A 13,431-nucleotide genomic window follows, 5' to 3' on the forward strand; every position below is an offset into this window, starting at 1 on the left:
ATGCAAAGGAAGACTTCCTCAAGTGACTGGTATCATACCTGATGCATAGCAGGTTCTTAATCTTGTCCCCTATCCTAACAAAAAAGAATTAGATTGCTGTCAAACCAGATCAATCCACCTGGGGGGATCCTGTTAAAGCGCAGATTCTGATTCAGGGGAGTTGGGGTGGAGGCAGGGATTCTTGCATTTCCCAACAAGCTCCCAGGTTCTGCCTGTGCTGGTGACTTGGGCAGGGAGGTGGGGGTCACTCTTTGAGGAGCAAGAATTTAATATTATGTATGTTTCATTACTTAGCACAACGACTGCACAAAAAGCCCTCAAAAAAAAGCTCCTTGGACTAGTTTGTTTCTTTAAAAATTTAACTTTTCCACTTTAGCTTCTGCAGTCACTGACCCAGCTAAGTGCCCAGCACCAGCCAGGTCAGGGCATAATGAGCTGTGTGAGGGCATCATTTGGTCCCAGAGGGTTCACAGCTCTCTTTTACAGAAAGATCCTGCAGTCTTCTCCCCACAACTTTCGGCTTTTTGATCTTCGCCTTTGCCTCTGATGATAATTACCCCTTAATCAGCACCCTCCACCATGTCATCGAAATAATTATAGTAAGTGCAGCTTGCACCTCTGCTAGCAGTCTTCAAACAAACTGATAAAACAAGATCCTATGCCAATTTTTAAAAAAGACAAAACTGACCCAAATAAAAGTCATATGCTGTGAAATACACAGACCTGTTATAAACTATTGAAGGGTTGATTTTTAAACAATCAAAGACTGATTTATCTGGGAAATGGTAAATGTCAGAATATAAATTTTGCAAGCAGTTGTGCAAAAGTAAAAGTTCAACCATGCTAAAGTCCACCTTAAATTCCTGTTGGGAAGGGCTACAGGATGTCTGAACTATTTTTTCTCTATTTGGCGTTTCCCCGAATATATTGCAGGAGCTTGGTAACTTCTGAGTGCATTCAAGGCAAATTATTCTTTTGTGGAAGAGGCGGGGTTTACACTGAAAGCAATTAGTAGTTTTCTAATTTCCCAAGTGGATCTATATTCACTGTCCACTAAACAGCAGGGCCGTCCCGGCCCAAAGAATCGTGCACCTCTCTTAGGAGGAACAAAATGTGCTACCCTTCAGAACGCTGTTTTCCCACCGCAGTCTTTACAAAAACAGAAACAAAAAAACGCAAAACTTTCCAGTTTTCTGAATAGGTAATACATTGACATGGAAAAAAGTTCGAACAGCACAAAATGGTGTATAGTGAAAAATAAATACACTTTGATTCCATCATCGCCCACCTCCTTGCCCTCCCCAGAGGCAATCAGTGGTTCATTAATTTTTTTATTACGGAAAATTTCGGATATACGGGTAGACAGCCTGGAACGATCCCGGGTATAACACTGCATCAACAATGGAAAACATCCCTTGACTAGTTTTATTCTCCCTCCTTAGTTTTTGTAGGCGTTATTTTAGAATAATTCCCAGACACCAGATCATTTTACCCGTCAAAATTTTAGTATTTCGTCCTTTTTTCCCCACCCTCCTTAACCTAACCACATTACCAGCCTCACACCCACCAAGGTTAACGATAATTTCTTAATACCATTCAATTTTCTCGGGGGTCACTTTTAAGGAGTTCGTGACACACAGAGGGAGAAAGAACTAAGAAGGTAGGGCCGAGGGAATGCAGGCGGCGCATTAAAGAGCCGGGCGGACGTCGCTCCCGGCCGCGGCCATTGGATGCCCAGGGCCCCAGGCCTCTCGGGTCGAGGGCCGCTCTGAGTAGGAGCCGCGAGCTCCCCGCCTCCCGGCTCCCAGGCAGCGGCCCCAGCAGGCCCGGCGCAGCTGCACAACCCACCGTCCCCAGGCACCGGCGAGTCCCTGGAGGGGAAACGATTGACACAGCTGCCTGCACGGCGCTCCCCGGTCCTCCGCCGCAGCACCTGCGTCTCCCGGCGGGGCTGGGAGCTGGAACTGGCTCGCGAACCCGGACCGGTCAGGCCCGCCGCAGCCACTCCGCCCGCTGCCCGCTCCCGCGCCCGACTCTCAGCACCGCGACCTCGCGGGCTGAGACTACAACTCCCGTCGAACCCCGCGGCCGGGCCAATGGCGGGCGCCGGAGCATGCGGGGCGCGGCGCCTGCGCGGCGGTTTGAGTAAGCGGCCGCGCGATTGGCTGCGGGGTCGGGCGGCCGCGCGGGGCCTGTGGGAAGCGGAGTGACGGAGCGAGCGGCTGTTGGAGGAAGGAGGTGGGGGCCGGGAGCGCAAATGGCGTTGAGATGGTTCAGGGCCCTGTTCAAACTCCAGCGCTGACCATTCACCGACGGAAGCGGCGGCGCAGGAGGCGGCGGCGGTCCATCGGGGGCACGTAGCGGGCTCCGGCACCAGCTCCGGCGGCGGCGGCGGCGATCAGGGAGGCCTAGGCCCGGGCCCGGCCAGCGGCGCTCGACGCGGGGAGGGAAGTTGCGGTGCCGCCGCTCCTCCCCCCCTTCACCAGGTTTCCTATTTACCGAGAGCGGAGCCGCGGGTTCTGACGGTGGCGGAGCCCCTTGCCTCTCTTCGCGCACCAGCCGGCCCTGTTCTCCCGCGCGGGGCTCCGGCGCCCGCCCGTGGGCGGCTGGGAGCGGGAGAGGCGGAGGCGGCCCGAGGCCAAAGCACCCGCCAGGCGCCGAGGGTAAGTGAGGTCTGGGGCGGCTGCCTAGGCCCGGAGCTTGCCGAGGGTGGGGGAGGCAGGGGTCTGGGAGGGTGTGATGTAAGTCTCTATCTCACCCACCCGGCCTCTGAGGAAGTTGGGCAGGGGAACGATCTGAAGAACTCTTTTTCCTCTTTTCCCCTTTATTGTGAGTTCTTTCTGGGCGACGGCGGATTTACTTCCCTCCCCAGGCGCGGTCAAGTGTGTTGATTTCAGGACTGAGTCTTTTGCCGTCTTTCCCTCCGCCCCTGCCCGCCGCTGAGGCCTTCCACTGCCCTGGGGATTCGGTGGCAGAGGCTTCCGGGGCGTCGGAAGCAACATCCCTTTCCTGGGTGGTGGGGGTGGGGAGGAGAAAAGTTGCGTGAGCTTCCAGAGGGTGCGGGGCCGCCTCTCCCCGCCACCTCCTAGTGCACCGCCGCCCCCCAGGTGAGGCTTTCTGGGCGGTCAGGTTTGGCCTTTTGAGCTTTCATTCCTTCATGGAAGCCCCCAAGCCCTTGGAGATCTGAAAGACGCTGGATTTATTTGGAGGTTAAGTGTGAGGACTTTTTATCCCAGCGCACTTCCCTTAAAATTCGACCTGGCTTTGGTCTGAGGCAAAGGCCCAACGATCGAAAAGACTTAGTTGTGAATCATTCTTTCTTTTTTTTTTTTTGGAGGGGTGGTTAGGGTAGTCTTTGGAGTTTGAAGCCTGAGCAAGATAGCCTGTGTTCTTGAAATACAATGTCGAATGTGTCTATACACATATTTTTGAATTTGTACGTACTTTACGCTGTAGGCTTAGATAATGCCATCACGGTAGTGTGTAGTGACTTTTAAAAAAAGATACGGAAAATTGTAAAGGCAGTCAGAGATAGGGAGTATTGTATAATGAACTCCCATGTACTTAAGGGATTTCAGATTCAACAGTTATTAACATATAACCAGATTTTTCTCATCTAGGCACCTTCCATTTCTCACCCCTTAAAAGTTGGAGAATGACGTTTCATCAGTATTTCAGTGTTTATTTGTCAAAGATACGGGTTCTTTTAAAAGACAAAGATGATTTTCTTACCACTTAAAGTAATTAACTCCTTAATATCAAATACTCATCTGCAGGCTTTCAACTTGAAACAGTTAATGCTTTATGGTTCTAAGACCCATTTTTACCAAGCGCTGTTCTGTTATGGGCCTAAAATAGCCCAAGTCTAGATTTTTGGTTTGGCCTTTAGTCAGCATTTTTAGGTGATTGCCATGTAAGTGTATCCAAAACATTCCAGTTTTGTTGGGTGTATATGTAAATGTAGGTCTGTAGATCAGGGCTTTCCATTCACGGAGGAATGAAAAGAAATGACTTAATTTGTGTTTCTTGTAGATGCCAAACGTACTTAGTTTTTTTAGGTTATACTTGACAAGATTCTTGAATGTAAATCGATAGTAGAAGGGGAAATAGATCTCCCCAGGAAAAAGTTTTTGTGACATGTTAAAAGGTCTTCAGACAAATTAGACTATTTTCTCTTAAAACAGATGTGCATGATGACTAAATTAAGTATTGTCCAACTAGAATTGGATTCTAACCAAAATATGAGAAAATTCCTTTACCGAATATATTATATATATATATATATTTTAAACTAAGTTTATTATAGTAATTCACTCTAAGTTGTAAGAACTTAAGTTAATAAAGGGAAACATGTAAAATATAGATGAAAACATCTAGAAGTGTAGGTCAAAAATATTCCAATTGTTGTATTGTAAATTTGAAAGTATGAAGTTTTTTTCCAAACCCCTAGGCAATTGTTCATTTTTTTCTGGTTGTATTTAACTTACTGATATTTAAACTTTAGAAGGTCAAAGTATGGGAGGCGGATAAGGAGTGACAGTGTTTTGAAAGTACTTTTAACTGGTTTTAAAAATGTTTGACTCTTGATTTACTGTCCTGAAATTTCTTTTTGCCCTAGTACTTTTTAATGTAGATAAATCAGATGAATCATTTTATCTTTTACTAAAGCAAAGAGGAAAAAAAAGTTACATGTTTCTGTTGCTTCGTTTAGTAATCTATGGACTAGTCAGTGTAATATGCTGGAGTTCAGGAGCTCCAGAAAATGTAACTCAGCAAATGAGCACAGCACTATAGGGACAAGGCAGAATAAGTGTTAGTTTCTTGCGCTTAGGGAGATGACCAAGTGAAGAATATTTTTCAAGTCACAGTTCAGATGACATTAGACCAAGAGTCAGAATCTTTGAGATGGGGTTAAAAGCTGCAGATTCTGATGTGTGAGAAAACAGCACCATTTTTCTGATTTTTCCCCCCTTATATGAATAAGTGCTCTGAAATTTCAAAGAACTATATTTAGTCAATTATTTGACACTTCTGAGATTCATAAAATAACATTTTGTGCTTAAGGTTTTATATTTTAAGGTAATTAGCCTATTCAGATAATTTTTTAAGGTAAAAGTGATGAGAATGTTAAGTAGATTCATTTGAAACTTTAAAGAAAAATCGATGTTCCACAATAAGTTGGTTTTGTGTGTACTGTATTATAATTTAGTTGTTATGTTTTCTTATTCTAAAAGTAGCATATGAATATGTACTCACTGAAAAAAAGTTGATGTAGAAGCATATAGAGTAAAAAATGAGCCTCCCTCTTTACACTCCCTCCCCATATTTATTTAACTATTTTTAAAAATTTGTATCTTGATTGTTGAAAAGCCACATGCAGAGAATCCCTATGTTCTTAGTTTTATATTCAGTATTCACATTTGCGAAGTATTTGGCGATTATATATTTTCTTTTTTTTCCACAGAGAATATGAAACAGGTGTCAAAATGACATCCAGATTTGGGAAAACATACAGTAGGAAAGGAGGAAATGGCAGTTCAAAATTTGATGAAGTCTTTTCCAACAAACGGACCACCCTTAGCACAAAGTGGGGAGAGACCACATTTATGGCTAAATTAGGTCAGAAGAGGCCCAATTTCAAACCAGATATCCAAGAAATTCCGAAGAAACCTAAGATGGAAGAAGAAAATACTGGTGATCCTTTTGGATTTGATAGCGATGATGAGTCTCTACCAGTTTCTTCGAAGAATTTAGCCCAGGGTAAGGGTTCCTCTTATTCAGAATCTAATGAAGCTGCTCAGCTGGAAGATGTCACTTCTGTACTTGAAGCTAATAGCAAAATTAGTCACGTGATGGGTGAAGACAGCGTTGTATCTGATAAATGCTTGCGTTTGGAGGATACTTTGCTTGGGAAAGAAAAGAGCACAAACCGTGTCTTGGAAGATGATGCAAGCAGAAGTAGCTGTACTAAATTAATGACTTCAGGTAAGTTTTGATTTTCTTTGTTCTGAACCAGGAGAGCATTGTGTAAGCCATTTAGTTAAATGAGTTTTGATTTAAATTCTGAAATACTGTACCTCTTGGGTTTTCTTTCTGCATTTATAATTAATTGGGACCAAAGATAATTTTGTAGAAGAGATTTAAGAAATTAAAGAAACCAGTGGGGGTTGAAATTTTACTTAAACAACTTGGAGATTAATGTTTCCACACTATACTTACAGTAATTTTGGGAATGGTTTTTCAGTAGTCCCTAACTCCAGTTCCAGTAGTAAGCGTCTCTTTTTGTTGTATTAGGATTGCACAGTATCTCATTTCTATTACTGTGGAGAATTTGGATGGTGACTGATAATGAAAATGAGATGAGCATTTACAATGAGGATTAGGTTTACGAGTGTTAGACTTTCTTCCAAAACTGGAGAGATTAAGGAGGTATTGAGTGGGAATGTTGAAGAATTGAACTTCATTGCAGATTGAGATTAGTTTGAAGATGGTTTGGTGCCAGTAGCAACTTGTATTAATAGATTTTCCTCCACGAAACCAGTTGTATTTTTGAAATGTTAATTTGTAAATGTGGCATCTAGTGTTTGTTCCTAAGACAATGTATTTTGTCAGTTGTATCCCTAACTCTCTTTTGTAAAGAATTTGAGACTGAAAATAAATGATAAGAAGTGCAATTAACTAAATGACTGAAGAGCTAAGGTTGGAGATGGCAAGGAAGACAGCGTGCATGCCTTATCAGCAATAGGACAAGGATGGCACCTTGGTCGAAAACAAACCTTAGTTTTTTATCTTTTGGCAAAATTTAGCGATAATGAAAGGTTATATAGAGCTTATATTTTGAAAGGAGGTCAAGACAAACCTTTCCTGGTTCTGGATTATTGAGAGGAATTTGTCCTTTGGGAGCCTTATAAGGCCCTCAAACCGTATAATGCAAGACTATGCCTTGCATAGTTTGACTAAAAATGCTGAACATTTTTCGCTCTTTTTCTCACCCTTGGATGAGAGGATGAGCCAGCTGTTACTGTCATTCCGTTGACCCTCCTGGTTAATTCTGATTTGGCTCTTATCCTTTGCCCACATTTCTCCTGAGGCATTGTTTGTAACTTAGGTTAGGTTAAATTTCATTAAAAAACAACGTAAAAGCTGTTTCCCAAATCAGCTCCTAAAACTCTGTTCTAATCATAGAACGATTGAACCAAAACGATCTTTAACTCATGTCTCCTCGTTTGACATATGAGACTCAAAGACGTTAAGTAACTGTTGAAGGTTGGGTCGTGGCAGAATTGGAATGAGATTCAATTTTTGATTTTTTTAAAAATGTTGAGCACCTACTCTGTGTCCTGTACTGTGCTAGGCTCTGGGAATGCTGTTCCATGGCAGTTATCTAGTGGTCTGGTCCTCAGTGTGGGGCAGATAGGCTGGAGGAAAGAAGATGAGGCTGGGCAAGTGGTGAATCATGAAGGCAGACACAAGCTTCCCCAAGTGCTGTCTTTGGAGATAGGGCGGCGGCATTGGCAGGCAGAGGGTATTGATAGGATGAATGTTTAGGTAGAGGGGGAGCAGGAACTTGGAAGTGAAATAGTCATAGGCAGCAGTTACTTAGAGAGCTTTGCTGATGTTACATCTGTGTGTGTCCAAACTACCATTTGAAGTTGTCTGGGGGGAACTGGAAACATAATTTTCTGTAGAAATGAGGTACTAGCTTCCCAGTCTTAATGTAGCTGCGTTGTAGTTCTGGTACTGATACAGCGGACTGACTGGGACTCCAGACTCAATTATAATGGGTTTGTGAGGAGAAAGTGTATACTAAAATTCAGATAGATAGATGTTAAAGAACATCTTGCTCCTCTTCCTTCTTTCTTCACAAGGCACCATTAGTTGGGAATGGTGTAGCACTATGAATATTTCTTACTTTATCCTTTTTGGCCATCCAAAGCTGCAGCAACCCTGGCAGCCTGCTGTAGGATAAGAAGGAACTTTGAGTGAGTTCTTTTAATTCTGATGGTAATCTTATCTTACCCCTAACACGTGTAAGTTAGTTGTTCTTATAAACCCTTTAAAAGTTCGTGTGTTTATACGTTGATTATAGTTCTGGGAATACTTCTATACATTGTGCCCTTCTTTTTCATTGCTTCTCTCCTTTGAAATTTGGGCATTTCCCTGGGCGTAGACTTTTTTCTTGCATTTTGTTGGTCAGATTGTCTTGCCTCTACTATTGTTTCAAAAGCCTTCTGATTTTAAAGTTTAGAAATTCAAACCTAAAGTTTTGATAAAAGGGGTTTCTGTAAATCAAAAGTGATTCCTAAACCTTTTTTGAATTGGAGGTCTTTTGAGAATGATACATTTTGGACTTCAGATAGAAGTGTTTGCATACCTATGTAGGTCTCAGAAATCCTTTGCGGGTCTTTTTCAGGTATTTTGTATAAGAACCTGTGAAAAATTTTATAATCATGCTTGTTCAGAGTGTACAAGTTGGGTTCTTCGGAATCCTTCCAGTGGAATGTTCCTGCTCATTCAGACCTTTTTTTGCTGAGAATTATATAGCACGTTAGTGAAAAGGGCTTATCCAAGCTCAAACTTATTATATATCATTCCTCCTGACATTAAGTTTTAAAACAGATCTCTTTATAGGGGAGTATGTGGTTAATTTTTAGGTGCTATTAAAATTCCTTGTTTTTAATGTTTTATACCCGATAGTGCTTTTTAAAATTGTGGCTTATTTGAAGAGGAAACCCAGAATGAGGTCGTGATAAAATATGTAATGGTTGCCATGTTCCAAATAGATGCTTGATGGGTAAGGGAACCAGAAGCAAGATTACAAACTGAATGAGAACTGCAGGGAAGGATTGGGTTGCTAAAACATTCTAGCCTTGATTTTTTTTTTTTAATATGGAACTTTCAGGCACATAAAAATAGCATGTTAAAAGAACTTCATGTGCCTGTTTTCTCACTTCAGCAGTTGTCAGTGTATGGCAAGGCTTGTTCCATCTATTGTATATACTACTCTCTCTACCTCCTGTCCTCTACCTCCTGGATTATTTTAAAGCAGATTCTGGATTTCTTATTTTATCAGCATATACTTTAGTTGCAGTTGCCATGAAAGCCAGTGAGTTCTCAAACAAGTGTGACACTTAAAAATGACTTTTAGCAGGACCTAAAAGTTTGGCCTTTTGAGAGATCTTAGAATATTCTTAGGAAGTTTAGAATCCAGGGCTGTGTGCATTAGGAGTAAAAGAAGGCTTCTCTTGGCTTTTATATGTAGCTACTTCTATTTTTCATCTTTCTGCTACAGGTTTTTAATCTGGACTCTAGAATAAAGTGTGCAAAGACTTGCATTTCTATTTGGCACGTTTTCCTTGCTAGCCAGCTGGGATTCAGTCTGCATATCCTGCCAAATATTGAGATAACTACGGCATAGGCTCTTAATTTGCATGACTTTTTGTAGCCAATAATTTTTTTTTCTATTTGCTTAAAGCTGTACTGAGTATTTGTATAAGTTAGAGGGATGTTGTCAAAAAATCGGGAACTTTGATTTAGAACTAAAGATGGTTTTTAGAAAGAGATGGATTGTTTTATGCCTGAAAGCTTAAAGTAGGCCAGGAACTTGTGACCTGAGGAGATTGTCATCTACTCACTGGATAAAGTACAGGTGATTAATGAGGATTATTAAAGAATTCCCAAAGTATAATATAGGCAAGAGATGTTTGCCTTCATTTAGACATTGAATGTATTTGTCATGTAGAATATACTTAAATCAAACCTAACATCTACTTTTAAGGGAAGACAATAAAATGCCTATTATTACTCTTTGCTGAGCCCTTTATTTATCAGTTGATACTTAATCACAACTATTTAAGGCAGGCTTTATTCTCATTTTATAGGGTATAAAGCATAGTTCAGAAAGGTTGAATAACTTGAACTATTAAGTGGAAGATCTAAGAAACATCCTAAGTGTTCTTTTCATGTAGTGCTGCTGTATTCTGATGTGAGTGAACTTTATTTTATCATACTTAAAGCCTTACATTTAAAATAACAAGACTACTGCTATATGATCAGTTTAATCTTGATATTGGGAATCCCTTGGACAAATAGCAAGTTATGGGTTACCTTGTCTCTGTTTAAATAATTTTCTTTTTAATAAGAATGATGGCCAAACTACTTATCATACTTACTGAAGAAAGCTGGCCATATTTTTATAGATAATAAGTATCTTTTATTTGCTAATTTTTTGTGCTGTATACAGATGGAAATTCAACAGTATGCAAATTCTGAGACACTGTAATTTCAAGTAAATTCATTGTGTTTCAAAGTAAAACTTTTATTTATTGTAAAAGTTTTTTTTTTTTTAATAAAAGGAGGTTAATTCTCAAGGTTTGATCAATAGCACAAGCGTGGGTAACCACTAACAAGTTTCTCCTTGGATACTGGTTGAATACCAACCATGGGCTAGTACAAGAAAACTGTAAGCATAATATCTGTCTTCTAGGGATGGAGCTACTGACTTCTGCTGGTCATGATAAATAACTACTTCTAAAACAATGGCAACATACTTGTTTAATGCTTGTTGCTTTTCAGAGCATTTCCCACATGTATTCCATATTCTTAGACTTTAGACCCAGATGATACATCATATATTTTGATGATCCAGCCCCATCCTCAACTTTTCTAGACCCCTGGTGGTAGAGGAGGATGAATTTTTCATAGGTTGTTCTGGAGATACCTTCCTTCCAACTGTCCAGCTATAATTTTAGTATCTTCTGTATGCCAAGCGTTGGGTGTATATCCATGAACAAGATCTTGCCTTTTTCACATTCTAGTGGGCAAGATGGATTGAATAAAGAATAGGACAGAGATTGAATAAAGATAAACAAGTGTGCAAAAAATGACAGGAAAATATAGGGTGCTGTGAGAGCATATAATAGGCTAATTTACTTGATCTGAGTGAGGCATTTGGGCAAGGCTGACATTTAACTTGAGATGTGTTGGTGCACTGAGAAAGGATAAAAGTGGCAAAGTATGTTGACATGGTCTGTAAGGAAGAAGGAGATATGAAGAATTGATCCCAGGTATCTACTGTGAGCAACTGAGTGGATTGTAGTATTATTCATTGAAATAAGGGGACGAGTTGAGGGAAAGTTTATATGAGTTCAGTTTTGGCCACATTGAGATATTTGTGAGACATGTTCAAAGGCAGTAGAATCTGCTGGTATGGAACTTAGATAAAAAGTCTTGGTTGGAGATGATACATTTGTGATTCAACATATAAATGTTACTTGAAAGTACAGGATTAGAAGAAGTCATTACGAAGAATGTGAAGAAAAAGTACTGAACTTGAAGAACTAGCAATGGATGGAGAGAAGAAAAAGAAAAACTAGATAAGGAAATTGAGTAGGAGCAGCTAGAGCACCTGAAGGAAAATCAAGCAAGTAACATTTTATAGAATCTAACTGAAGAGTGTTTCATGAAGGTTCAACTGAATTGGAAGGCCTGTGCAAGGTCAGTGAAAATGAGGACTGCAAAGCCGGCATTGGATTTCACAGCTTGGACAGGAGTGGTCTGAGCAGTGAGTACACAGTGAGGAAATGGAATTCTACACAAATTGTTAAAAACGTTTGAAGGAAAGAAAAGAGGCAGCGAGAGATACATGAGGGGTTCTGGAAAGTTCAGTTGCACAAGAGAGCCTCAAAGCGTAGGATCAAAAGGGGAGAGTAGTCTTGGGAGAAAGGATGCTGCATTTCCTGGACAGGAGAAAAGGTGGGTGAAAATGGGAGCTTAACGGGAGGATGGAAGCTAAGACGTTGTATGAAAGCTTCATTTTCCTGCCCCCTCCCCCCATAAAGTGACAAAAGAGGTCATTGCTGAAAGGAAGAAAGAAAGAAGGTTGATACGTGGTGGCTGGAGGGAATGGGCAAAGGATTCAAATAGATAACTGCAGAAAGTGGAAGAGGAGGAAGTTGTCTAGAGAGAAAGTAGAATTTCTGGACGTTATTGATGCCTTAGTTGAAGTTTGTATCCCTGAAAACCCCTGGTCGCTGATCTGACTATTGAGCGTGTGTTTTCCCCTCTCCTTTAGTAGGCCTTATTAGCCAGAACCTGCCCAGAATATGGAATATTGGATAGGATAATGAGAATTATTTTGGACTGGCATTTTGTCTGACAGGACATAGAATGAATAGAGAAGAGAGTTAGGATATCAGCTGGAGAGTGATGGAAATGATGGACTGTCCTAGGTTTAAAGTTTATTAACTGGACAGGGTGGGTGGCTAGGAGAAAGATCAGAAGAGAGGTCAGTATACTGAAAGTCTTATTGAATAAAAGTCAAGAATGGGTTACTGAAACAAGCAAGTTGGATAGCTGGTAGTGATTAAAATGTGGGTTGTCTGATTTTAATATTTAAGATTTGCCACATTTTAGGACATGACAAGTTCCTGATGAAACTGAACTGGTGGCTGAAGTGAAATGTAGAAGACTTGTCAGAAGAAGGTTAAGGAACTGGGAGACCAGGGAGTTGGAATTTGGTAGAATTCAGGGTGATGGCAAAACTGGCATGGGTAGGGGTAGATTATAAATCTGGTGTGAAATCCTTAAATAAATGAAGAATAAGAGGTGGTTGGACAACAGATAGGAGAGATTTAGAGGGTAACTGGCACAAACCTGAAAAGAATGGGCTTGTATAAGAGGGGTGTAGTCATGGTTTTATATAGGGCTCTGGAGAGCCATCACGTGAGTAACCACAAACCGTCCTTCTCTGAGGTACTTGAGGGCGCCACAGGAGGAGGGCATACTCAGTCAAGTTTCAGCTAGGGCCAGGAGGTGGTGGAGGGCCTGACGCCCAGGTGTATGTGAGTATGCTGATCACTGAGGCCTGGGTACTCTGGATTTAGAAGGTGTGGGGTGGTGGGGGTGGGTTGTTGGATTAAGAGATGGGAAAGAGGTACAGGTAGATTTTGAGGAGATAGATAAGATGTTCCCCCCCTCATGAATTTTTCAAGTTTGCATCATGATTTATCAGTCAAGGTCCCAACTGAAAACAGGTGACAAGGACAGGTAAGCTAATACCAGGAGGGTTTATTTGTAGAGGGTCTGTTTATGAAGGTGTGGGAGGACTGTTAGGGAAAGCACCGAGGATGGTGCCCTAGCCTCAGTTAGCTGCAGTGAAGCTCTTCTCACTGAGTTTCATAGGGGCAGGGGATTATTTGAGCTGTGTAGAGAAGGCCACCTTGAAAGCAGCATCCTTCTTTTGAGGGACCTTGTAAGGAGGATACTGGAGTATAAAAATACCTGAACCTAACTCTGCTCCCTCCTTCCTTTGTCCTGGCGCTCCTCATAGTTGGAACCCAGTGGAAGCCTGAGGGTAAGGAAACTGACACAATACAGGTCAGCCTCCTGGAGCTGAGATCTGGGTGGAGAGTGGATCTGGAAGGGCAAGTA

General features: G+C 41.6%; 2 protein-coding genes across 3 annotated transcripts in view; one reads left to right on the forward strand and one right to left on the reverse strand.

Annotated features, from left to right (window-relative positions):
- The window catches only part of LOC116282380 (ral guanine nucleotide dissociation stimulator-like), a 162,480-nt gene that overhangs the window by 57,063 nt on the left and 91,986 nt on the right, over positions 1–13,431 (reverse strand). The window lies entirely within an intron of this gene.
- Positions 2,207–13,431, forward strand: part of WAPL (WAPL cohesin release factor) — a 64,920-nt gene continuing 53,695 nt past the window's right edge. For both annotated transcript variants that reach the window (XM_006217380.3, XM_006217381.4), the window contains exons 1-2: positions 2,207–2,663; positions 5,465–5,985. In XM_006217380.3, the coding sequence (XP_006217442.1) occupies positions 5,487–5,985 (499 nt within the window). In that variant the 5' untranslated portion in view covers positions 2,207–2,663; positions 5,465–5,486. The remainder of the gene's footprint in view (positions 2,664–5,464; positions 5,986–13,431) is intronic.

Source organism: Vicugna pacos, chromosome 11 (genome assembly GCF_048564905.1).
Source record: "Vicugna pacos chromosome 11, VicPac4, whole genome shotgun sequence".
In the NCBI taxonomy this organism is placed as follows: domain Eukaryota; kingdom Metazoa; phylum Chordata; class Mammalia; order Artiodactyla; family Camelidae; genus Vicugna; species Vicugna pacos.